The sequence below is a fragment of the Pseudorca crassidens genome, chromosome 11 (genome assembly GCF_039906515.1).
Source record: "Pseudorca crassidens isolate mPseCra1 chromosome 11, mPseCra1.hap1, whole genome shotgun sequence".
Lineage (NCBI taxonomy): Eukaryota > Metazoa > Chordata > Mammalia > Artiodactyla > Delphinidae > Pseudorca > Pseudorca crassidens.
The window spans coordinates 98,600,169-98,627,414 of NC_090306.1; the positions used below are offsets into that span (position 1 = coordinate 98,600,169).

Genomic DNA, 27,246 nt, shown 5'->3' on the forward strand with positions numbered 1-27,246 from the left:
CACCACTGGGATGAAAGAAAGGTTTTGAGATCTGGAATGTTCATTTTTTAAAAAGCATTTTTAATGCCACAGAGAAAACTAACTGAAAGGAGGAGAGTTGATGGATGAATTCTGTCTTTTAAGCAGATACTTGAGAATTGACTAGTTTTAGAATAATTCGTATGGGTATTTTGCTTAATGTACACAGTTTAAAACCCAACTGAGTTTTTATTTGAATTCAGCTTACCTGAAGTACAAAAATAAGCCTGTTTATTCAGCAAATAATGTTTGAGCCTTCTAAATGGGAAAAAAATTTGTAACTGAAAGAGGTACTGTTATGCAGTAGAATTAGATTTTTTTTTTTTTTTTGGCGGTACACGGGCCTCTCACTGTTGTGGCCTCTCCTGTTGCGGAGCACAGGCTCCGGACGCACAGGCTCAGCGGCCATGGCTCACAGGCCCAGCCGCTCCGTGGCACGTGGGATCTTCCCGGACCACGGCATGAACCCGTGTCCCATGCATCAGCAGACGGACTCTCAACCACTGCGCCACCAGGGAAGCCCTAGAATTAGATTTTGAGCCAAAATTATTTCAGTTCTGCATCCTAGTTTGTAACTTTTTAAAATCTTTTGTTTATACTCAGTGTAGTATTTGGGATTATATTGTTAGTAATCCTAATTTTGAAGGTTATACTTCACTTACATATTTCATGGTGGGGAACATTTGTGTAATTTCTCATGTATCGTGGAATTGTCTTGATCTTTTGATTTTTTTGGAAAGGCTAAGTGAGTTGAGTATTTATTTTACAAGAGATGATATAGCTAAATCTGCTGTGAAGACCACAGAACTAAGAAGACAACAAGGGTGACCTACAGAATCAGTATGTAATAATGAAAGGATGTTTTGACTCAATACTAGTTTCCCACATGCTCAATCCAAGTTCGTTTTTGTTTAAATTATCACATTTCTAATACACAGTTCATTGGATAAACCTAATGTATTATGCTAAACTTTTCAAATCAGATTTAATTCTGTCCTGTCAGTCACATTTCATGTCACCGTGTTTGGACTGAATGTACACTCAGATGAAGAAACTTTCCTTTTTTTTTCTTTTTTTGGCTGCTCTGCACTGCATGCAGGAGCTTAGTTTCCTGACCAGGGATCAAACCTGCGCCCCCCCTGCAGTAGGAGCAGAGTCTTAACCACTGGACCACCAGGGAAGTCCCGAAGAAACATTTTACTCAAAGTCATTTTGTATTTGAGCATCTGGGAACCATATATGGGAATTTGTCAATAAACTATTTGGTAGAAGTAGCCTGCCGATGATGTTAATTAGTTGATATTTTAGAAAGTAAGCAGGAAATGTCTTACTGGAGATAGTGTGAGTTTGTTCATTTCAAGTTGTTTCTGATACTGTCTTGAAATGTTTGTCATAGGATAGTTTAAAAGTAATGGGATAAATTTCAGATTTGTAAATGTCTAATCAAAGAGAAAGGGGGGGTCAGCAAATCAAATATGTAAGAACTCACCTTAATATCTAGAAGAAGTACTCGCTGTCATTTACTTTCTACTTCCTACTTCTCAGTCCATTGCAGTCTGGCTTTTGTTGTTACCTAGTTTACTAAATATCTCCTATTACCTATATTTAGTGAATTTTCTGCCGAGCATGGAACACCACTAACATTTCCTTTTGGAAACTGATTTCCAGGATTCCTGGTGGATGGGCTGGGGAATGTTGAATTTTAGCATCCTTTGCAGGTTAAGATCATGTCCCTTAAAAAAAAAAAAAAAAAGATCATGTCCCTTAAATACTGGCATTTCCAGTGGTCCCTTTAATGTCTGATGGTGACTTAAGCTCCACATTTCTCTCTCACATTGCCATGTATTCCTCTGATTGCCCATATGGATAACTGTACTCTTAGGTTATCCAAGCCAGAAACTTAGGAGTCATTCTTTTTTTCTCTCCTTAACTCCCTAACTCTAGTCAGAGTCTTTTTTTTTTTTTTTTTTTTGCAGTACGCGGGCCTCTCACTGTTGTGGCCTCTCCCATTGCGGAGCACAGGCTCCGGACATGCAGGCTCAGCGGCCATGGCTCACGGGCCCAGCCGCTCTGCGGCATGTGGGATCTTCCCGGACTGAGGCACGAACCCATGTCCCCTGCATCGGCAGGCGGACTCTCAACCACTGTGCCACCAGGGAAGCCCTAGTCAGAGAGTCTTTTGATTGGCCTCTTTGATGCCTCTTTAGCAGCAGCCTCCTCACCAGTCTCCCTGACTCTAGATTTGTCTGTCCAATTTATTCTTCATCTTGTTTGTTTCAGTGGACTCTAATAAATGCAGATTTGTTCATATCATATTTCTGCTTAAAATTCTTTAGTAGATCAATTTTCTCTCTACAGTAAAAATCCCAAGCTATTATGTGTAGGACCCTCTAGGTTGCTTCTTTTATTTGTTGAACACGTAAATTTTATTCAACTGATCTGAACTAATCCCTATGAAGAGCAAGTTGAGATGGGGGCCTGAGAAGGTGATTTATTTGAACCTTTATTTTTTCCCTTTCCTTGAACAAAAAGGAAGAACCTGAGGAGCTTAGTAAGAGGGGTGGATTGAGGCTGGTCAGTACTAAAACCCACTGTTCAGTAGGATTTGTTTGAATTATGACATTTAAATTTCTAATTATTTTTCCCTTGCATCTTCATACATATTGCTTTTAATTTGAGACTTGCTTTTCTACTAGTTTTAGTCCATTGGGTTTTATTTGCTATTTATGACAAACTGGTTAAATACATAGTCTCTTATTTTTAGTAGCCTTTTTCCAATATGCTGCTCGTGAGCTTGCGGCCAGGTTTTTTTCTGGGAAGCCCCTTGCAGAAGGACCTAATGGGGAAAGATTGGAAATTTGATGGCTAAAATAAAATCCACATATTAGGTTTTTGAGCTTTAGTACTCTTAATCCTACCAGTATAGAATTGATTATTTACAGTTCGAGTAGTTTTTCTTAGTCTGGGAATACTTAAATTTTGTTTAAAAAATTGTTTTCTCAGTTTAAAAATGTTTAGAAAAGTTATAGTTCTCATAATGTTGAATAATCTAAAACAGCTGCTAAAAATGAAGTCTGTTTGCTTACTTACATAGAAAGAATATTCTGCTGGGATCCAGGGACTTTATAATAGAGTCCATACTCAATAACAAAATAGTACAATCTTAGGGAAGCTAGTGATGCATCAGTTACTGCATCTATAATATGAGAGAATCAGTAATTTTCAAACTTGGGCCCTCCCTGGGAGGGGCAGTGTTCTCAGAAGCCTGAGGAAAATCCATCTTCATTCTCCCAATTCCTCCTCACCCAATATGGTTCTGCTTTTTATTCTGTCTGTGTTTCCAAATAAACACTACTAGATGATCCTAAAGGATCCTTTGCTCTGTCCCACCTGGTGTATATAACTTTTAAAAAGGGGGTTAATAAATTTACACATTTTTTATAGATGCATAATTTATATGCTTTAGAATCTATTAAAATATTTAAGACCCATCTCATTGGTTCTTAAAACAACTCCATGAACTTAAAACAACTCCATGAACAACTCCAGTGGCTTCTGATAGAAGAAGTAACATGAGCTCACATTTGGAAAGTAACTGGTAAATGAAGTCAGCTTGTAGAATTGGGTGTAAATCCAGGTACTTGGACCCTTTGAGCTGTGCCAGGTTAGATACCAGTGATGGCTGATGGCATTTAGGAATCGTAAATGTCCAGAACTTCGAGGCACAATCATAACAGCTTAGGAGTGATAATGACAGTCAGTGATATCAAATGAAATAATAAGGTCTGCTTAATCATGGGTCAAAGTATATATGATTTTTTTATATAATCTTCCAAATCTAATTAATATAGTCATTGAAAATTACAAGTTTTAAGGAAAGGTTAAGAGAACTTTTATAGATTTGTGAACTGCCAATCAGATAAAAATAATTATAGTATGCAATTGCAGAATTGCTGGAAATGTTTATTATCAAATTTACTCCTTGAGCATGTGCTAGGTGCTATGGGAAATGTAAATATCTGTTAAATGAGACCCTTATCTTTCAAATACTTATGATTTACTAAAGAAGTAAGGTGCACACAAATACTTAGCTATAACAAAAGATAGAAGATACAAAGTGCATAGTTGAGGTTGTAACAAAGTGAGCCATCTTAGGAAATAGTATTTGAATCTGTCTTTGAGTTGAAACCTGAGTGGATCTTTTGTAGTGGACACTACAATTAAGTCTGTTGAAAATACAGAATTGCCATTAAAAAACAACCCTATAACCTTTATTGTCAGGGTCTGCCAATGCCAGCCTTCCTGTCTGCTTCATAATGGAGCCTAACCTTGTAATGAGATGTTAAATGTTTTGCATAATAAACATGAAACAACAACCAAGTGCAGCAGATTTGGCTGTAGTACAGGTTAAATTAAAGTCCTCGAGACTAGAGCCTGGAGTAAGACTTTGGTATTACTGAAGTTGATTTTTCCTCAATGGACTCTATATATGTGGCTGTTAACTACTTCTGAAGTTGTTAGAGGATTAATGAGAATAATACAGTTATTGAGGAGCCACAGAGACAATGCCTGACACATTGAGAGTGCCTGAAAAAAATTTGTTCTTATTATTATGAGCTAGTCTTATCTCCTAATAGAGTGATGATTCCACTAAATAATAATAGAGGTAACATTTTCATAGTGCTTAATATATGCCAGGCACTGTTCCAATTACTTATATTAACTCATTGAATTCTCACAAATAACCTGTGAAGTGGGTACTTTTCCTGTTACACAGAGGTGGAAACTAGGTTCTTTAGAATCATCTTGTCTGGTTCTTTGAAAAACTGTTAGAATTTATTGATTGATTGATTGCCATGTTGGGTCTTCGTTGCTGCACGCGGGCTTTCTCTAGTTGAGGCAAGTGGGGGTGACTCTTTGTTGCGGTGCGCAGGCTTCTCATTGCAGTGGCTTCTCTTGTTGCGGAGCCCGGGCTCTAGACATGCAGGCTCAGTAGTTGTAGCTCGCAGGCTCTAGAATGCAGGCTCAGTAGTTGTGGTGCACAGGCTTAGTTGCTCCACAGCATGTGGGATCTTCCCGGACCAGGGATCGAACCCTTGTCGCCTGCATTGGCAGGGGGATGAATAACCACTGCACCACCAGGGAAGTCCAAACTGTTAGAATTTTGATTGGCATTGCATTGAATCTAGATCAATATTGGGGAAGCATTGAAGTCTTTATATAACATTGAGGGTTTGTATCCAGACACTTGTGATTTTGTGATGTTATTTTATTTATTTAGGTGGTCTTTTTTTGACTGCTTTGGGTCTTCATTGCTGCACGCAGGCTTTCTCTAGTTGTGGTGAACAGGGGCTGCTCTTCGTTTTGGTTTATCATTGCGGTGGTTTCTTTTGTTGCAGAGCACGGGGTCTAGGCACGCGGGCTTAGTTGCTCTGAGGCCTGTGGGATCTTCCTGGACCAGGGCTCGAACCCCTGTCCCCTGCATTGGCAGGCAGATTCTTAACCATTGCACCACCAGGGAAGTCCTGTTTAGATGGTCTTTAGTTTCACAGTTTACACATATTTTCTAATAACGTTGTCAGATCTTTTTTCCCCTATTGTGTTTTTAAAACTTATTTCTAATCATTTTTTGCTCATGTATAGAAGTGCAATTTAATTTGTCTGTATTTGTGGTATGTTAAATCACCTGGGTACGCTCTCACTATTTCTACTTCTTTGCCTTGGGTTTTCCATGTTGACAGTTATATCATTTGCATACAATAAGTTGTGTTTCTTCCTTTTCAATCTTGACTCATGAGTGTTTCTTATATTATTTCTTTGGCTAGAGACTCCAGTTCACACTGAATAGAAGTGGTTGTTATGGGTATCTTTGTCTTGTTTCGATGCTAAAGAGGCTACTTTTAATGTTGGTCCATTATCCATATTTGCTGTCAGTTTTTAGGTTTTGGAAGAGACCTTTTTATCAGTTTAAGGAAGTTCCCATCATTTTTTTTTTTTGTCGGTACGCGGGCCTCTCACTGTTGTGGCCTCTCCTGTTGCGGAGCACAGGCTCCAGACGCACAGGCTCAGCGGCCATGGCTCATGGGCCCAGCCGCTCCGCGGCATGTGGGATCTTCCCGGACCAAGGCACAAACGCGTGTCCCCTGCATCAGCAGGCGGACTCTCAACCACTGCGCCACCAGCGAAGCCCCATCATTTTTTTTTGTTTGTTTTAATTTTTATTTTATATTGGAGTATAGTTGATTTACACTGTTGTGTTAGTTTCAGGTGTACAGCAAAGTGATTCAGTTATACATATACATATATCCTTCTTCCCATCAGTTTTTTTTTTTATTAATTAATTTATTTTTGGCTGCATTGGGTCTTCGTTGCTGCGCATGGACTTTCTCTAGTTGGAGTGACCAGGGGCTACTCTTCATTGCAGTGCACAGACTTCTTATCATTGTGGCTTCTCTTGTTGTGGAGCACGGGCTCAGTAGTTGCGGCTCTCAGGCTCGAGAGCGCAGGCTCAGTAGTTGCAGCCACGGAGCAACTAAGCCTGTGGCCGCAACTACTGAAGCACCCCTGTTCTAGGGACTGTGTGCCACAACTATTGAAGCAGCCCACGTGCCTAGAGCCTGTGCTCCACAGCAAGAAGAAGCCACCACAGTGAGAAACCTGTGCACCACAAGGAAGGGTAGCCCCTGGTCACTCCAACTAGAGAATAGAGAAAGTCCATGTGCAGCAATGAAGACCCAATGCAGCCACAAAAAAAAAAAAAAAATTGTGATTGGGTATTGACTTTTAGCCAGTGCTTTTATTATAGTCATTGAGATAGATATAATGTTTTCTTTCTCCTTTGTTACTACAGTGAATATGCTAAACCCTCCTTCTGGATTCCTGAGATGATCCCAGCTCGATCATGATATTACATCTATAAAACACTGATAAACTTGATTTGCTCTTCGTTTTTTTTTCTTTCTTTTTTTTCTTTTCTCTCTCTCTCTCTTTTTTTTTTAAAGGATTCTTGCTTCTGTGTTCATGACTTCCTTTTCTTTTACTGGCCATATGTGGTTTTCAGAGTATTTCTATTTTCTAGAAGTGTTTGTATAAGCTTGAATTGTCTTTTCCTTGAAAGTTCAGTAGGACATGCCTGTAAAAATATCTAGTTCTGGTCTTAATGGGAAAAATTAACCAATAAGTCTTTAATAGTAATAGGATTATTCAGGTTTTCTCTGTCTCCTTTTAAAGTTTTTTAAATGAGATAATTCAATTTAGTAGAACAGTAGAAAGAACTCTTATGTGCCTATTACTACAAGTTACTGATCATTTTGTCCACCACCCCCCCACACACCCTTTTTTTTTCTGCTGGAGTTTTTAAAAGCAAATCCCGGACTTGTCATTTCAGTAGAAATACTTAAATATATGTCTCTTAGGACTTATTTTAACTTAACTATGCTATTGTCATACCTAACAAAATTAATAATTTCTTAATATTACCCACTATTCAGTCTGTATTATCCTGATTCTCTTAAAATGTATTTCCAGTTAGTTTGAATCAGGATCCAAACGAGGTATGTTTGGTTGTTGAATGATAACAGCTTCTCTCATTCTCTCTCTTTTTTTTTTCCTTCCCCCTTTTATGCCATTGATTTGTTGGAGAAGCTAGGACACTTATCCTATATAATTTCTTTTTAATTGAAGTTTATTGAGTATTTTATTTTATTTTATTTTTTATTTTTGCGGTACGCGGGCCTCTCATTGTTGTGGCCTCTCCCGACGTGCAGGCTCAGTGGCCATGGATCACGGGCCCAGCCACTCCGCAGCATGTGGGATCTTCCCGGACCGGGGCACGAAACCGTGTCCCCTGCATCGGCAGGCAGACTCTCAACCACTGTGCCACCAGGGAAGCCCTATTGAGTATTTTATGAGGAATTTATTCATTTTTCTTTCTTCAGTTTTTTTGTGTGAAATTGATTAGTAGGACCACTTTCTCTTTTTATTGTCTTTTTTCCTTAACTTTCCCAGAAGTTTATCTTTTATTAGTCTTTTCAAGGAACCAAATTCTGATCTTGTTAATAACCTCTCAGTTCTATCTCCATTTTTCTAGTTTTTTTAATTGCTTTTATATTTGATCATCTTCTTCTTACTGTTTTTTAACATAACAACTTGGATACTTGTTAATTTCAAGCTTTATTTTCTAACATAAACCTTTAAGTTTTGAAATGTAGTATTTTTATTATTTCTCAGTTTGTGATTTCTCCTTTATCACTTACGTATGTGTGTACTTTGATTTTTGATTAATTTTTTAAATATTATTTATTTGGTTGCACTGGGTCTTAGTTGTGGCAGGTGGGCTTCTATAGTTGCAGCTCACCGGCTCCTTGGTTGTGGCATGTGGGCTCCTTAGTTGTTGTTTGTGAACTCTTAGTTGTGGCATGTATGTAGGATCTAGTTCCCTGACCAGGGATTGGACCCGGGCCCCCCCTGTGTTGGGAGCACAGAGTCTTAACCACTGTGCCACCAGGGAAGTCCCTGTGTATTTTTGATTTATTTTATTTTATTATTATTTTTTTTTTCTTGGCTGTGCTGTATGGCTTGTGGGATTTTAGTTCCCTGACCAGGGATTGAACCCAGGCTCTCAGCAGTGAAAGCACAGAGTCCTAACCAATGGACTGCCAAGGAATACCCCATGTGTATTTTTTAAGTTTCTAAATAGGTAGAGATTATTTTCATTTTTTCCTAAATGTTTAACACTAAAAATATGCTGATGATGGAATGTTTCCTTGTATACTCCAGGGGGAAAGTAGAATGCAAAATTGCTTAAAAGTATATATGGGGACTTCCCTGGTGGCACAGTGGTTAAGAATCCGCCTGCCAATGCAGGGGACACAGGTTCGAGCCCTGGCCCGGGAAGATCCCACATGCTGCGGAGCAACTAAGCCTGTGTGCCACAACTATTGAGCCTGCGCTCTAGAGCCTGCGAACCACAACTACTGAGGCACGTACCACAACTACTGAAGCCCGCGCGCCTAGAGCCCGTGCTCAGTGATGAGAAGCCACCGCAATGAGAAGCCCACGCACCGCAACTAAGAGCAGCCCCCACTCGCCGCAACTAGAGAAAGCCTGTGCGCAGCAATGAAGACCCAACACAGCCAAAAATAAATAAATAAATAAATAATTTTATTTATTTAAAAGTGTATATGATTCCAGTATTGTGAATTATGTAAATAGGAAATAATGAAGGAAATATATCATTATATTGATATTAAGCAGTTGCCTTTTGAGTAGTGATGTCAGGTAAATTTTATTTGAAACCTTATTCATATTCCACAACTATTCATAAGACATTTTATTTTTATGATGGAGGGGCACATGATTTTTCCAAAGGAATTGAATAATTCTGTAAAAATCTGGACTCTAAATCATGTCCTGAGATCCTGGGGTATAATTCAGTTCAACTAAAATATGACCAGTTGCTTATCTCTGTTGGGCATTAGGCAAGGAGTTGGTATGTAAGTGGTAAGACATGTTATTCCCGGAGTTACAGTCTGGGTGCATAGGTGGGGTGAGGGGTGGTGATGGGGAAGAGATGGCAGGAGAGGAGGAGAGAAATATAGACAACACATGTGAATTTCATTGCCATGATAGAATGCAAAAGAACAGGAAGGACACATAGAGGAAGAATTGCACTTATGAACCAAGGGTAATTGGACCAACACGATCATTATTAGAGTGGTATCTTGTCTTTGATGGATGGGTTATTTTTAATAGGATTATCAGTTGTAGATTCAAATATATTTAATTTTTAAATACGCAGAAGTGTCCTTTTAATGTTAAAACTACTTGGAGAATTAAAACTCAAAACATCTCAATCTGTATAATGAGTTAGTACTGTCAACAGGTCAACCAAGGGACAATTTTGCACCTCCAGGGAACATTTGGTGATATATGGAGACATTTTTGATGTCACAAATGGGTTAGAGCTACTACTGGTATTAAGAGGAGAGACCAGTGATTTGCTGAGTATCTTATAGTGCATAGGGCAGTCTCTCCCTCTCCCCAAAGAATTATCCAGCCTAGAATGTTTAATAGTGCCAAGGATGAGAAACCTAGGTTAATCCATAATTTTTGCATCCTCTTTCTCAGGGATGGGGCAGAGGTGGAATGGTAGTGGTTTGTCAGTTGTTGAAGAATCTAGAGGCATGGTTTTGTATCCTGTTCAGCTAGATTTTGGTTAAGGAAAACTAATCTGTAGTCTGAAGTCAGGTCAAAGCAAATTCATTCAGCTTTGTAGCAGGCACTGTGTGATGGGAATTTGGTAAAGTGGTAAGCAGCTCCTGTCTTCCTGGAGCTTACACTGAATGGTTTACAAAGGGGAGATCTTTTTTATCAGTTGTCTTTTTTTATTATTATTATATTTTAAATCTTTTGTTCTGAATTTATTTTGTGTATAGATAAGTTATTTTAAGCTCTTCTAAGGAATTCTGGAATAGTATACACCTTTTTTTTTTTAATCTATTTTTTATTGCTTTGGGTCTTCGTTGCTGTGCGTGGGCTTTCTCTGGTTGCGTCGAGCAGGGCTACTCTTTGTTGCGGTATGCGGGCCTCTCACTGTTGTGGCCTCTCCCGTTGCGGAGCACAGGCTCCAGACGCACAGGCTCAGTGGCCATGGCTCACGGGCCCAGCCCCTCCACAGCATGTGGGATCTTCCTGGACGGGGGCACGAACCCGTGTCCCCTGCATCGGCAGGCGGACTCTCGACCACCAGGGAAGCCCAGCAGGGGGATTCTTAACCACTGTGTCACCAGGGAAGTCTGGTACACAACTTAATTGTGTATCTTTTGCATGACTGTCAGTACAAACTTTTGGCAACTCATGTAATGGGTGTGTGTTCCCCCCATGTAAGATGTATTCCCCTTTTCTCTGGTCTTGTTTTAGGTACAGTCTATAAGTGTTCAAACTTGTTGGCATGACAATAATTTATATATATTTATATATATATAAAACACCTTTTTTTTAGTATAATATGAAAAACTAATAAAAATAGATAGTATTCCATGGAGTGAGGTTTAGAAATGATATTTAATGCTTATCAAGAACAAAGTATAGAGAACTTTGTAATTTTGACTCTGTCATACTTTAACCTTTATCTTTCCTCTTTGTTTTTAGATTTTGGCTCTCTATTTGACTTGGAGCACGACTTACCAGATGAATTAATCAACTCTACAGAATTGGGACTAACCAATGGTGGTGATATTAGTCAGCTTCAGACGAGCCTTGGCATGGTACAAGATGCAGCCTCTAAACATAAACAACTGTCAGAATTGCTACGTTCTGGTAGTTCCCCTAACCTCAACATGGGGGTTAGTGGCCCAGGCCAAGGCATGGCCAGCCAGGCCCAACAGAACAGTCCTGGATTAAGTTTGATAAATAGCATGGTCAAAAGCCCAATGGCACAGGCAGGCTTGACTTCTCCCAACATGGGGATGGGCACTAGTGGACCAAATCAGGGTCCCACACCATCTGCAACAGGTATGATGAACAGTCCAGTAAATCAGCCTGGCATGGGAATGAACACAGGGATGAATGCTGGCATGAATCCTGGAATGTTGACTGCAGGCAATGGACAAGGGATGATGCCTAATCAAGTCATGAACGGTTCAATTGGAGCAGGCCGGGGGCGACCTAATATGCAGTACCCAAACCCAGGCATGGGAAATGCTGGCAACTTAATGACTGAGCCACTGCAGCAAGGCTCTCCCCAGATGGGAGGACAAACAGGATTGAGAGGGCCCCAGCCTCTTAAGGTAAGTGCAGTTCTGGTTTCTGTGTACCGTCAGTATGTTTTTCAGTGCTCCAGTGATGGAGGAGGAGGGCTTGAGGTCAGTTATTCATTTATTCTTTACTGTTCATGTTTAATCTTCTTACATCATGTATCATTTCCCACATATTATATGCCAGGGATCTACTGTGTTGTCACAAGTTTTATGAAGCTCTTAAATTAAATGTAAGTAATACTTTTTTTTTTTTTTTTACAAATGATTGCCAGCTAATTCCTGTTCCCTGTGGCACAAGTATTAGAATATTTTCATTTCATTTCTAATTCATCTCATTTTAGCCTTCATAGCCTTCCTTAAAAAAAAAACAACACAGTTTTGAGATAGCCAGCATTATATTATCTTCAGGTAGACTTTATTTGTCTACCTGAAGATTGCTTGGGATGTCCCTGTTTTTTAAGAGATGTGTTATTTTTTTTTCTTAACGGTTGATGGAAATTAAGATGCATTAGTTTACTATAAAGCCTCAACCAACATTCCAGGTCTTCCAGTTATCCTGATTTTGGCTGTTATTTGAAAGGTTTAGAGAAAAATAGGTTTTGTGTTTCATAGAGGGGCCATGCGGTGTGAATTGTTCTCTTGGCCTTCCCCATCCCTGGGCCTATCCTGAGTGCTGTGTTGGCTCTCTTGCTCCATCTTCTGTTCCCTGACCAGGGATCGAACCCATGCCCCCTGCAGTGGAAGCGCAGAGTCCTAACCACTGGACTGCCAGGGAAGTCCGAAAGCCTTTTCTTTTTTAAAAAGCCTACTTTCTTAGCCTTATTAAGTAGAGAATGCTAAATATATTTTTAAAAACCTTTTAAATGTGTACTCTGTATGTATAATTAAGATGTTATAAGCATATGTTGGATGTTTATTCCACCATATTTTTCATACACATTTTATTCCTTTTTCTTAAAATGGTATCACACTATGGTTGCCAGTGCCTGGCATGTAGTTAGTAAATACTTGTTGAATGAAAGAGATGGCTTCGCTTGGAAGGTGATACTAGAGATGGGAGAGATTTTCACAAGGAGTCAGGAGCAAGCTTGCTCTGTAAGAGGAATAATTTGAGCAGGCATTGGGACTTCTATATTCCTGAGAATAATGATGGTGAGAGTTCAAGGATGAAATGAAGACATACGGATGAATTGGGAGTGGGGGCACTGAGGTCACATGTAGATAAATGAAAGCCCTTAAATATTTTTTTTTTGCTACAGGATAAAGAATATTGACATCTTGACTTAGGAAAAAATTCTGTTTGGCATCACTATCTACTCTATAGGTTCTCCCTTTCTGGCACTTTTATGTTGCTGTTTTGATGTGGTTTACTTAGAACACTTGGAGTGAGAACCAGAAACAAGAAGGTAGAATATTTATTAGGTACCTCTTCTAGATTTCTAGGAACCTGCCTGTGAAGAGTCCCTGCCCTCCTGATGTTTATATGGGGGGTGGGGGGGCAGGGATGACAGACATTGAAAGTTTCACTGATTGAACAGATATTTACTGAGTCCTAGCTTGCTTTTTTTTTTTTTTTTTTGCTGTACGCGGGCCTCTCACTGTTGTGGCCTCTCCCGTTGCGGAGCACAGGCTCCAGACGTGCAGGCTCAGTGGCCATGGCTCACGGGCCCAGCCGCTCCGTGGCATGTGGGATCTTCCCGGACCGGGGCACGAACCCATGTCCCCTGCATCGGCAGGCGGACTCTCAACCACTGCGCCACCAGGGAAGCCCCGAGTCCTAGCTTAGATGCTGAAGATAGAGCAGTGAATAAACTCACTTCATGGAACTTACTTTCTTTTTATATATATATATATATATAAATTTATTTTATTTATTTTTGGCCGCGTTGGGTCTTCATTGCTGCGTGCCGGCTTTCTCTAGTTGCAGCAAGCGGGGGCTACTCTTCATTGCAGTGCGCGGGCTTCTCATTGCAGTGGCTTCTCTTGTTGCGGAGCACGGACTCTAGGCACATTGGGCTTCAGTAGTTGTGGCTCATGGGCTCTATAGAGTGCAGGCTCAGTAGTTGTGGCGCACGGGCTTAGTTGCTCCGCGGCATGTGGGATCTTCCCGGACCAGGGCTCGAACCCATGCCCCCTGCGTTGGCAGGCAGATTCTTAACCACTGCTGCACCAGGGAAGCCCGGAACTTACTTTCTAGTGTACACATAAGATATAAATTCATAGTGTTCCAGGTAAGTGCTGTGAAGAAAAATAAAGGAAGGAAAGGCACATTGGGAGAAGGCCTAGGTTGAGAGTGGGGCACTGTCGTACTTCTAATCTAAATCACAAATTTCTGTATCAACATTGTTTCAGGGACTGTATATATAGCAGTAAATTAATCAGACAAAAATCCCTGTACCTGTGGAGCTTATATTTTCATGGAAAGGGGCAATTCAAATATAAAAACTTAATTATTAAAATATTTCCTTGTTTTAAATGAAACAAGGAAATCCCACCTATATTTTATATTTGAAAGTTGATGTAAATTGTTACTTTTGGAGCTCTTCTCTTAAAATTAACATCAGTTTGTGATGCGCTTTGGCATGTGATATTAAAGAGTGTTTAACCTATAAATTTTAAAGTAAGAGCAGTGATTGATATGTTGCATCTTTGTCTTTCTTGTGTGTTCTTGGATAGGCAAGGAGTGAAGCAGGTAGGAAGAGCCAGTTAAGAGGGTATTAAGTATAAGGCAGGGAGGAATAATCCATGTTGAGAGAGAAAAAGACAGATCTTAATGCCATATCCTGATGGGTTCTAAAGAGGAGGATCTTATTCCCAAATTTACGATCTAGATGGGTGTGGTTTTAGGTGTACAGTATCAATTTGAAAAATAGTCCCTGTGGGGTGATGACGCCCCCCTAAACTAAGGCAGTGGTATAAGAGTAATAGGACTGAGTCTAGAAAACGTTTAAGATTGGTTGTCAGTTCTGTTCTGAGAGATCCCTGTAGTCTTCCTTGTTTATCATTGTACGTGCTGCCCTGCCCCTGCCATGGTTAACATAGTGCCTGGCGAATGACTTGGATATAGATGTATTTATCAAATCTGATAGGCTGGAGGACATGTCAGGATGTTGTTTAATTTGTTATTATTTGGTGAATCACGGAGTCACATTTTCACATTTAGTATCGGTGTGCACTACTGTTGATGCCTGCAAGTCTTATTAAGGGATTTTTGTCCCTATGTTAAATGTTCCTAAACTGTTACATTTGTTGTATATTGGGCACTACTTTTTTATTTGTCAGTGTTTGGTACCATGGTGTGTCTTATGTGTTCCTGTGTTCCCTTTTAATGTATTGAACACTAAGAAACAACCTGTAGTGTCAGATTTATTTTTAAAGAAAGATAAAATAGTCCCCTGCAGGCCCTTTGGTTTTAGTTGCCTAGGACTGTGGCTTCCTGGTCCTCTGCCTTTTCAGTTTAGGTGGAGATCTGTATCGCTGCTGTTCAGGTAGGTGGTAGTTAACTAGTTGGACATCTGGATCCCATTAGCTATAGAGAAGGGAACAAGATCAAATAACTAACTACAGTGTAGCAGAAATTAAGTACAGTATATTCCCTTCCTATTCTATTTCGTGGGGGAGTAGTGGGGGGTGGGTAAATAGAAAGGGTAGCGGTGGGGGGGGTTGGTTGCATTTCATTTTCTAACACTGACAGCAGAACTCTGAGGGAGATAGGTAAACAAAAAGCCTGAGAGAGTCTTTGTTGGTCAGAGTGACCAGAAGTGTCAGGAGTGAATTACTGCCAGCTGACCCGCAGTTAGTGCAATCTGTATATTTGAGACCGTAGTCTGCTACAGAGTGAACTTGGAGTTTCTAGGTAATGCATTGTGACTGAGGGAACAAGCAATGTCAGGAATTGGTTGAAACTCGGTTAGTGTAGGCAGTCAAGGCAATATCCATGTGAACAAATGTGTGAAGGACCAGATTCTACTAGGACGTGTTTGATGAAGGTATTAGCTTATTAACAGGAGACATCAAGGCATCTTACAAATCCCAGCATTTTATCTATATAAATTATGGACTCTTAAATGGCTTTCATTTTATGTCTACCATGAATTTCCATGCTAATAAGAAATACAAGTAAAATACTCCTCCAGGTGTAGGTGAGCATACTATTGGGACTATATTAGTATAAATATTAGTACTTTAAAAGCAATATGTAGGGCTTCCCTGGTGGCGCAGTGGTTGACAGTCCGCCTGCTGATGCAGGGGACACGGGTTCGTACCCCAGTCCAGGAAGATCCCACATGCCGCGGAGTGGCTGGGCCCGTGAGCCATGGCCGCTGAGCCTGTGCGTCCGGAGCCTGTGCTCCGCAACGGGAGAGGCCACAACAGTGAGAGGCCCGCGTACCGCAAAAAAAAAAGCAATATGTAGCAGCAGCACTCCCAGCCACATTGGAAACTACCAAAAGAAACCTGAACTTTGCATTTAAGCCTGTTTTTGTATTTGATTTTCTGGCCAGATTCACGTAGGAAATTCCAGTTATTGGAGACTGAATAAATTTTTTACTCTGGATGCTTCCCATTCATGCTGCCTCATTTTTTTATGCTTTCACCCACACTATGCCACTTCCCTCAGTCTCGTTCCCTATCATCATTCCTGCCTCTTTGCGAATTTAATATTTTATTTCCTTTACAGGTTAGCATTCAGGAGTAAAAAATAGGAAAGGAGGGTGTGCCACTCAACTGCCTAGTTTTAGGGAAAGGGAAAATCTTAAGCAAATGCTGGCGATTCAAGAAGCATGATGCTCTCAGGTTTGCAAGTTAATGGGTATAGGAGATAGGATACCATGGAGAAGTAGTCAGTTCACATGAAGATCATGAAAGGTCTGGTATACCGTGGTTTTCCCCCTTTATGAGTAGAAACCAAGTGAGGACAGAAGGCAAGAAAACCTGTTAGTCACAGTCTACAAAAGCTGTGATGAAGAGCTTTGTATTAGGACAGTGACAGTGGGCATGTATACATGGGAATGATGGGGATTGGGTGGCTAGAGGCAGAATTTGAAGGACCCTTTGATAGAATTGGATCTCTCTGAGAAGGATATAGAAATCTAGTATGACTCCTTTTAATTGGACAGTAGCTGTAGTGTCATTAGTTTTCATTCTGAGTGCTTGCCCAGTAGGTGATGATTGACTTACAGTGGGGTCTTATGTGGAAGGATAGAATTGTAAGTTGCATCATTGTTATCAGTAAAACATTTGGTTTTTGAATAATTAATGCTCTGTTCAAGTTAATCATTATACAGTATGATGGCTCCACGTGGACTTACATAAACACAGGAAAAAACTTACTTTTTTTTCTTTTTTCTTTTTGGCCATACTGCACAGCATGTGGGATCTTAGTTCCACGACCAAGGATCGAACCTGTGCCCCCTTGCATTGGGAATGTGGAGTCCTAATCACTGGACTGCCAGGGAATTCCCGAAACTTACTTTTTAAAGTACATAGGGATTGCACATACACTCAGATTACTTTAAGAGCCAAGAAGGCAATTTAATAAAGCAGCTAGGTGTAAGACAGCAAGAAATGGTGCAGACTTTGAAGTTTGCATGCTATACCTAAAGGATTCAGATTGAAAAAGTTTTAAAATCACTGTTCAATCCTGTCCCTAAGTAAAAAAGTACATATCCCCCCAGGCTACCAATCTTCTACCTTTTATATAAACAAAATGCTGGAATAAGCATTTTGATATATCAAGTTCTCTAATATATTTAAGGATTAGATGGTTTATTGAGTTGAATTGAATTTATTAAGTTATAGTTTGCACCTTAAATGAAAGTTATTTAGTGCATTAAAAGTGGAGATGAATGGCAGAGCCTGCTTAGTAGATATAGCTAAATGAAGACGCTTATACATTTTTCTAAAACGTTTATCGCATATTTACAGCAAACAGCTCTAAATTTACTGTACCTCAGGCCCCTAGATTATAGTCTGTTTATGTATACAGAGAGTTTCTTTTAAAATTGTCTTTGTAAATTAGGAAGTGGAAAAGGAAAGGAAATAGTAATTTCCTATTAGTGTGGGGAATAAGATTTAATTTCTCTTCTGTTTCTTGTTCTTAGATGGGAATGCTGAACAACCCTAATCCTTACGGTTCACCATATACTCAGAATTCTGGACAGCAGATTGGAGCCAGTGGCCTTGGTCTACAGATTCCGACAAAGTCTGTACTACCAAATAGCTTATCTCCATTTGCAATGGACAAAAAGGCAGTTCCTCCTGGTGGAGGAATGCCCAACATGGTGGGTAGTAATCTGTTTACAAATTTGTCTTCCATCTGACACTTTAACAGAATTGTGTTAAACCTCTTATGTCTTCTATTATACTATACACACTAGGATGTAATGGATGGCCCCTGTGATTGAGGAAGCTTGTGCCTTCCTTCCATTTCACCTGGTGTTTTTTTACTTGCAGTATTGACCAGTAAGGATGCTGTCCAAATAGGAGCAAATGGGGCTGCTACACTGAAAGTTTTGGGGTCCTGCCATATGCAGCTTCTCCTTGTGAGCAATTCTTTTTGTAGGATACAAAAGTGGAACCTTTTTCCTCTTGGGAAGGACTCTCTGAAAAAGGATTCCAACTCTCAATCACCACATCTACTGATTTGTATCTGATGCTATAACACAGAAGTAACTTCCCTTTCAAAGTTACAGATTGTTTTTAACAGTGATTTTTGTTATGGTAAAATCTCCAAAGCTTCTAACGTTGCTATTTTTCTAAAGTAAAACTATCTCCATTTGTAAATGTGTCAGGTAGTCCATGTCCATCTTTGGAAAAAATTGTCCTATAGGAATTTTATTTCCTTTTCAGATGTTTTAGGTTTTTTGCTTTGTGTCCCATAGTCATTGAATGCCTATATTTCAGATACTTCACTAAGTACTGGAGACAAAGATGAACAAAACATGTCATTTCTGCCTCCAGAAATGTTTACTTTTTTATTAGGAAAAACCAAATTTCTTCCAGGGTTTACAGAAACTAATTTTTCACCCACCTGAAAGGCCCCTGCCAGCTCTCCCAAGAAGCTCTTCACTATTCTTCAAAACCTAACTTGAACACGCTCTTCACAACAGATCCCTTCCTTTCCCCCCCTCGCACTGGAGTTTACCATGTCCTTCTCTTTGCTTGCTAATATAGCAATTTGTTTTCTTGTTAAATTGAGCTTCTTGTTGGTAGAAGTCATCATTTATCGTAGAATCCCCTGTGTCAAAAAATTGGGTCTGGTACATGGTAGACTGTCCTTAAAGGTTTTCATTGAAAATCTCCAAGTCCGTATTTATTAAGGAGGTAGCAAACTATGACACCTAACATCAAATGAATCTTTATTGTTTTATCCCTTAGGGCCAGCAGCAGACCCCGCAGGTCCAGCAGCCAGGCCTGGTGACTCCGGTGGCCCAAGGGATGGGTTCTGGAGCACACACAGCTGATCCAGAGAAGCGCAAGCTCATCCAGCAGCAGCTTGTTCTCCTTTTGCACGCTCACAAGTGCCAGCGGCGAGAGCAGGCCAATGGGGAAGTGAGGCAGTGCAACCTTCCCCACTGTCGTACAATGAAGAACGTCCTTAACCACATGACACACTGCCAGTCAGGCAAGTCCTGCCAAGGTGAGTGGGCTCAAAAGGTTTTTGTGCTCAGCAATTAATATTTTTTTTTACAGTTAGAGCTGATCACATTTTCTCTCTTCTCTTTTGAGACTCCTTACTGATAATGCCTTACTCTGTATTTAATTATGATAAAATTCAGAATCATTTTGTGAATGAGTATCTAGAGATGTGGTAGGAGAGGAAGTTTTAGATTCTTCCCTTTTGGGGTGATACTGACTTTTATTTGCCCCAGCATAGCTTTAAATATTATTGAGGGTTTGCTAACTATCATGTAGGCCAATACTAAAAGAATGTTACCCAACTTAGTACAATTTGTATGTTTATAGAGTCATTAGAAATCTGTGTGTTGTTTTTTTTTTAATTTTTTATTGGAGTATAGTTGATTTACAATGTTGTGTTAGTTTCTGCTGTACAGCAAAGTGAATCAGTTAAACATACACATATATCCACTCTTCTTTAGATTCTTTTCGCATACAGATCATTACAGAATATTGAGTAGAGTTCCCTGTGCTATATACTAGGTCCTTATTAGTTACCTATTTTATATATAGTAGTGTGTATATGTCGATCCCAATTTCCCAGTTTATCCCCCCCTCCCTTTCCCTCGTGGGAACCATAAGTTTGTTTTTTACACCTGTAACTCTATTTCTGTTTTGTAAATAAGTTAATTTGTACCATTTCTTTTTTTTAAGAGAAATCTGTTTTTATAGGGTTTTTTTTTTAATTTATTTAATTTATTTATTTTTGGCTGTCTCGGGTCTTTGTTGCTGCACGGGGGCTTTCTCTAGTTGTGGTAGGTGGGGGCTACTCTTTGTTGTGGCACGCAGGCTTCTCATTGCAGTGGCTTCTCTTGTTGCGGAGCACAGGCTCTAGGCGCGTGGGCTTCAGTAGTTGTGGCTCACGGGCTCTAGAGCACAGGCTCAGTAGTTGTGGTGCACGGGCTTTGTTGCTCTGCAGCATGTGGGATCTTCCCGGACCAGGGATCGAACCCATGACCCCTGTATGGCAGGCGGATTCTTAACCACTGCGCCACCAGGGAAGTCCCCAGGTTTTTATAATGTAAAGTAGATTGCACAGCTTTGTGGTGAAAAATAGAGGCTCTGGAAGCCAGACCACTTGAGTTTGAATCCCACTTTGGGTGCTCTGTGACTTTGTACACATTACTTAACCAGTTTTTGCCTGTTTTCTCAACTATAAAGTGGGAGGATTAATAACTACCCTATAGAGGTGTTATGAATATGCAATGAGTTAATAGCATTTGTAGCACTCATTATGTGATCGATAAGTTAGCTAACAGTAATATAAAAATATAACCTGCATTTGAAAAAATAATCATTTTTCTTCTTTTTAGTGGCACACTGTGCATCTTCTCGACAAATCATTTCACACTGGAAGAATTGTACAAGGCATGATTGTCCTGTGTGTCTACCCCTTAAAAATGCTGGAGATAAGAGAAATCAACAGTGTAAGTGACTAAATCTTTTGAAGCTTTATATCAAAAGTATTCTTAGACTCACCAGCACAACTTGGTGAGATGGTAGAGTACCTCTTGATTGTGTGAAGTTCCTGTGACTGCCTAGTGCTATCACACTAGATTATTTCCACTTACCACTAACTTCATATTAATAAGGTTAGAATGGAAGTACTTATTACCTAAAATAAGATCCAGAAAGATCATTGCTTTGACATTGGGCAAGTTACTCTTTTATACCTGTGATATAAATATTTAGATAATTTGAAATTAATGTAAAAAGAAAGAAGAAAGTTTGAGATTATTTTTAGAAGCCTGGGGTGATGAGCTTTTCTTAGAGGAAAGACAAGTCAAAAGTAGAAAGTGCAGCCACCACACCTCCTTTAGAAACAAAACATTTAGCATTTAGGATTGAAAGATAAATTTGGAACTGTATATATAGCATGTTTTTAAAAAGTAATTAAATTCCATAAATTAATGAAGAAATCATAAATAGCCCAGTAGAGAATTGGGACTAGGAAATAGTTCACTAGAGGGAGGAAATACCAAAAAGTTCCCTGTTAAATTAAGGAATGAAATAAAGTACCATTTCTCTCCTGTCACATTGATAGAAATGATGCTACCTGGTGTTGGCTTTTGTGTGGCTCTGAGGCATTTCATACACTCTGATGGGAATATTGATACAGCCTGTGGGAAGGCTTTTGGGTATTTTGGATCAAAAGCTTTTCATGCCAATGATCCCCTTTGACCAATCAGTTCTGCATCTAGAAATTTTTTCAAGGAAATAATGGGAAACAAGATGTGTGTATTTCATAATCACGTAACAATAATTTTGTGTTTAAAATTCACTCAGACATCCTAGTGTTTTCTTTCTCACCATCTTTAATGTTGTAATACTGTTTCTTTTGTTTTCTCTAGCAATTCTGACTGGAGCACCAGTTGGACTTGGAAATACTAGCTCTCTAGGGGTGGGTCAACAGTCTACTCCCAGCCTAAGCACTGTTAGTCAGATTGATCCCAGCTCTATAGAAAGGGCTTATGCAGCCCTTGGACTACCCTATCAAGTAAATCAGATGCCAACACAGCCCCAGGTGCAAGCAAAGAACCAGCAGAACCAGCAATCTGGACAGTCTCCCCAGGGGATGCGGCCCATGAGCAACATGAGTAAGTCTGTGTCCTCCTAGTGACAGATGTGATACCAGTTGTGTGTGTAAATACCATGTAATATGCAAGGTTAACTTCTTTGTTTATTTTAGTCTCTGTGTGTGTGTCTATCTCTTTTATTGTCTCTCTTTCTCTCCATGTCTCCCTCTCTTACTTTTTTTGTTACATGATTAATTTTTTGAAGTAACTTTTAAAAGATTATAGTGTAGAAATCCCCTTGTAATCCACATACCAGAGGCAACTGCTATTGGTTTATATCCTTCTTAATCCTGTTATACATATATTAGTTTATATTTCTAGAAGTGGGATCCCATGTGTTATAACAGACTTATTTCTTTACACAATGTGGACATCTTTCCGTTTCCATGCCTAATGTATCCTTTTTAATACTTGTATAGTATTTTGTCGCATAGAACAGTGTGTTACAGGTGGACATTTAAGTTTCCAAATTTTTTGATATTTTAAATGCCACAAAGAAACTGTTTTGGCTCGAAGTATTCTTTTGGTAGTATTCTTTTGATTTGAAATGTTTGGTTATTGTTAATATAGATTTCTGCATATCTGGCAGCAGTAGTCGTTTGCCTTTGAAATAGTTTATCAAATACACTTGTTCTCCTAACCTCTTCCTATAATAAAACTGAGAGGGAAGGGGAAGTGTGAGCAGTGTTTTAATATCCTGATTTGGGGGTAGTTTTTATTCTCTAATTGTATGGTAAAATAAAGGAGATTTGCCCTATGACTATCCATTTACTGTCAGGCAGTTGAACATCTAAGCAATTTTATATAAATTGTTAAATGCCCAGCACAGGTAAGCCCATAACTTTTAATTATTTGCCTCTTATTCTAAAATTGTTCTTGATGATGAAGTTCTGTAATTAGACAACTGTCTAATTTGGAATAATCTACCATGCTTTTTCCTTTGAAACCCATTTTCATCCCTCTATTAGTAAGTGCAGTAGGCTTTAGTTTCTGCAAACTGTTTGATTCTAAATGAGAAAATTGGGCACGCTACTCTTGTAAGAATGTAAATCTTACTGATTTTTATTTTTAACTTAAGGAAATGTACACTATTTCATAACAAGCAATGCTAACTTGTTAAACAGTTATTGAGAAAGGAGTTTTAAAAACTGGACTAGAAACCGGAATGAAGAGCATTCCTGCCTTTTCAGGCTTGTTTTCAAGCTCTTATTTATTAAGAGAGATCTGAGGACTTCATTCCCCCCCCTTTTCCATCTCCTTCTCTCCCTCCCCCTCCCCTCCCCTCCCCTCCCCCTCCCCTCCCCTCCCCCTCCCTCCCCCCTCCCCCTCCCTCCCCCCTCCCCCTCCCCTCCCTCCCCCTCCCTCCCCCCTCCCCCTCCCCTCCCTCCCCCTCCCTCCCCCCTCCCCCTCCCCCTCCTCCCCTCCCTCCCCCTCCTCCCCTCCCCCTCCCTCCTCCCCCCCCCTCCAACTTATGATTGCTTTTTTCCTCTCTCTTTCAAAGTTATGTAGAGTGCATCTTCCTTGAGCTTTAGGATCTTGACCCAATGCAGCTGTCTACCCCTGGCCTAGATTTTCATTTTTGTAATTGGTTGTTTCCCATTACTTTTTCAAGTTTCTGTGTATAATTACCAGTTTAGTTCTTGTCATCTTCTCTTGTATCATCTGTGTATTTGCATGTACATTTATATATACCCACAAGATTATTTGAAAGTTAACTAGCTTCTTGGATTTCTTTTTTCCCCTTTCTCAGTGTCTTTTTAAAAAATGTTTTAGGATTAAGATTAATCAGGTTTTTCCATTTCTTGTTATTGAGTTAACGGTGCCTTTTTGATAATAATCATCATTGTGAGCCAGTACTTTTAGAATACCTCAGATATTTCTTTGTTGTGTCAGAGCCCATCTTGAAAACTGGTGTAAAACAAACATAAAATGTCATCATGGTTTCTTTTCTTCAGGCACAAGCCAGATAGTCAAAGGCCTCCTTTGAAGTAATTTTTCCTTTTATACCAAAGTCCTGTAATGCAGGGACATTCTCAGAGTTATAAATTTTACGTACCTGTGAGTGACAAGGGCATTTGAATAAAAACAGCATTCACTTAGATGTGCTGTGTGCTGAAAAAAACATACTAAAGGGGGCATGATCCCTACTTTTGAAACATCTCTAGTTTGGATGGGCAGGTAAGTGACTAAATAGGCAAAATAACAAGATCTCTACTACGTGTATCAGGTTATAGAGACTCTGTAACAGGGAGGGCAAGAGGGAATCCACTCCAGAACTCCATATTAGAGCTTTTTACTGTAAGCCTTCCATGACCATATTTGACCACATTCTTAATCTTCTGGTTTCTATTGAATTCACTTATTCTGTAAAGATTGTGTTAGGGCTTAGAAAAAATACGTATTCTCCTATGGCTTAGGATTCCCCCTAGGGCTTTAAAATATACACACACACACACACACTCACTGAATATTAGGTGCCTTGAATTCTTTTTTTGTTCATTTTCTTTCTGACTTATTCTCTCAGTGCCAGTAGTGTCTTTCTTCCTACATTTTTGTATTCTCAAGTGAATGCTCACTCTTAGGGTCTTGAATGCGAACCTATATAAGGGTATCCTTCTCAAGTTATTATGGAGCCATTACTTGCAGTAATGGACCCGGATACTTCAGAGGGAATGTTTGGCTGTGTTTTCATGTGCCATCAGAAGGCAGTAAGATAAGCAAATTGATACATAGTGTAATCACTTTTTCTTTTACCTTCATATTCTTACGACCAGTAAAACAAATCTGTGTTAAGGGTACGTAATTTTTCTAAAAATGAGTATTCACACGTGGAGTGTTCATAGTGACAAGTAGACCACTACCAGCAACTACATTTTAGAGCCTGCCTTGATGATGTCAGAAGCAGAGTTCTGCCTAAGCATTTGGGAAGCATGATGAAAGAAGGCAACAGGATTTTTATTAGCTATTGTCTAGAAATCTAGTCAATTATTTTCATTTTACAGAAGTTTTTTCTTTTTTTTAATATCTTGGAGGGTATATTAATAAAATTGTATATCAGAAAAATTTTTAACCACACGAAAATCTGGTTTAGTGTAAATATTGTTTGTTTTTTTGTTTTTAAAGAAATAATATTCATTAAAATCATTAATCAAAAAAGTTAATATGTGTACATAGAGCTATTCAAGCCAATTTGAAGGAGTATTCAATTAAAAATGTTTAACCCAAACACTGTTTTTCATTCCCCTCCCTAGGGGTCATCATACATGTCCTTACATAGATTGTGCTTATGAAAGCACCTGCATATATTAATTCAGTTCCCTAAACAGTTTTGGTTCTAGTTTTTTAGCTCCTTTTAACATCATTACTCTTATGTCTGTCCATACATATATAACTGTAAGACAATATCAAGTGGAAATCCTAAGTCAATGAATATATGCACGCATTTTTTCATTTGTTTAGCAGTTACCAGATAGCTCCCCCAAGAGTGGGTCAGTTTACACATCTGTGAATTTTTATTGAAAATGCTTCTTTTCCCAAACCTTTCTCAACACTTGGTATTCTCAGACTTTATAAAAAAGTTTTCACAGGAATTCCCTGGCCGTCCAGTGGTTAGGACTCCAGGCTTCCACTGCAGGGGGCACAGTTTCGATCCCTGGTTGGGTAACTAAGATCGCATAAGCCAGTAAGATCCCTCAAGCCACACAGCCAAAAGAAAAAAAAAAGTTTTCATATTTTCGTACATGAAAAATATATTACTTTAAGTTTTACTTTAAATGCAGTTGAACATACTTGCATACTTTTAAAGTTGTTGTATTTCTTTTTTATGTAAATTGCCTATTCCTTTCCTCTTGGATTCTTCATCTTTTTCTCACTGGGTTGTAAAGGTACTTTGTGTATTAGCCTTTATATATGTGTTGCTAATTATATCGCAAATGATTGTTTATTATATACAATGCTAGCATTTTTTCCCCCGATTTGTCTTCTGTCTCTTGACTTTGTCTATGGTGATTATTTTACTTATTACTCAAATTTCTAAATGTCCTTAAGACTTCTGTTTTGGGTCTTACTTTAAAAGGATAAAAATTTCTGTGATATTTTCTTCTAGTACTTTCATAGCTTTTCCTTTCTCTTCATCCGTTTTTGTTGTTTTTATTGTTGCTGGTATTTAAAATACTCTGTCTTGCTTTTTGTTTTGACCTAGGTGCTAGTCCTATGGGAGTAAATGGAGGTGTAGGGGTTCAAACGTCGAATCTTCTTTCTGACTCGATGTTGCATTCAGCCATAAATTCTCAAAAGTAAGTTTTATCTTGGGTTGTGCCCTTTGTCAGATTTCAGACACTTGTTAGAATTCCTTGAGTTTTTTTAGTTTGCTTGATTTGAAGATATCCTTGATGAATGAAGACAAATAATATGTTTGAGTTTATTCTTTAGGCTCTCTATAACCTCTTTAGAAATTGTATCAATTATTTGGGGTAACTGACACCTTCCCACATACAGTAGAAAGTTCCAAATGCAGCTGCTTAAAAAACGAGTTTGCTCTATCCCAGTGTTAACAATTAATCCATTGCCCAGTGGATTCCCTGGGATAAGCTGTGTCAAAGTGACAACTTAGTCTTATAACACAAGACTTAGTCTTTTAAACACAAGACATCATCTACCCCTTCACACAAAGAAATGTTGTGGGTTTAACTCTTTTCCCTCACACAAGTACAAATACATACACACCATTTCCCCCAGACTTCTTTATGTGTAAATAGACTTGTCATAGTATATTGGTCCTATTGCAGTCATCACTGTCAGCTCTACTTAAATGAGATCCTCCTTCTCCTACCCTTCTTCACTAAAACTATTTCACTCCTTTTAAAAGCCCAATGATGAGTGAAAATGCCAGTGTGGCCTCCCTGGGTCCTATGCCAACAGCAGCTCAACCATCCAGTACTGGAATTCGGAAACAATGGCATGAAGATATTACTCAGGATCTTCGAAATCATCTTGTTCACAAACTGTAAGATTGTCGGCTTGTCTTATTCATAAGGAGTTACCAGGTCAACATGCTACCAATCTGCCAGGCACTTAAACACAAGAGAAATATTACTGATTTTTCTATAGCCTGGCTGCTGCTGCTGCTACTTCTATGGCTTTCCTGCTTCCTATTCTCTGCTTCTCAACATTTTCACCATCATTTGTTAGGAGTTTTTCAGCCTTTAATGGTGTGT

The 27,246-nt window shown here is 39.2% G+C and overlaps 1 protein-coding gene across 1 annotated transcript in view; it reads left to right on the forward strand.

Annotated features, from left to right (window-relative positions):
* EP300 (E1A binding protein p300) overlaps positions 1-27,246 on the forward strand; it is a 74,721-nt gene that overhangs the window by 11,813 nt on the left and 35,662 nt on the right. The window contains exons 2-8 of the mRNA XM_067698199.1: positions 11,170-11,807; positions 17,879-18,058; positions 19,155-19,416; positions 20,768-20,881; positions 21,806-22,051; positions 26,232-26,325; positions 26,898-27,035. Of these exons, the coding sequence (XP_067554300.1) occupies positions 11,170-11,807; positions 17,879-18,058; positions 19,155-19,416; positions 20,768-20,881; positions 21,806-22,051; positions 26,232-26,325; positions 26,898-27,035 (1,672 nt within the window). The remainder of the gene's footprint in view (positions 1-11,169; positions 11,808-17,878; positions 18,059-19,154; positions 19,417-20,767; positions 20,882-21,805; positions 22,052-26,231; positions 26,326-26,897; positions 27,036-27,246) is intronic.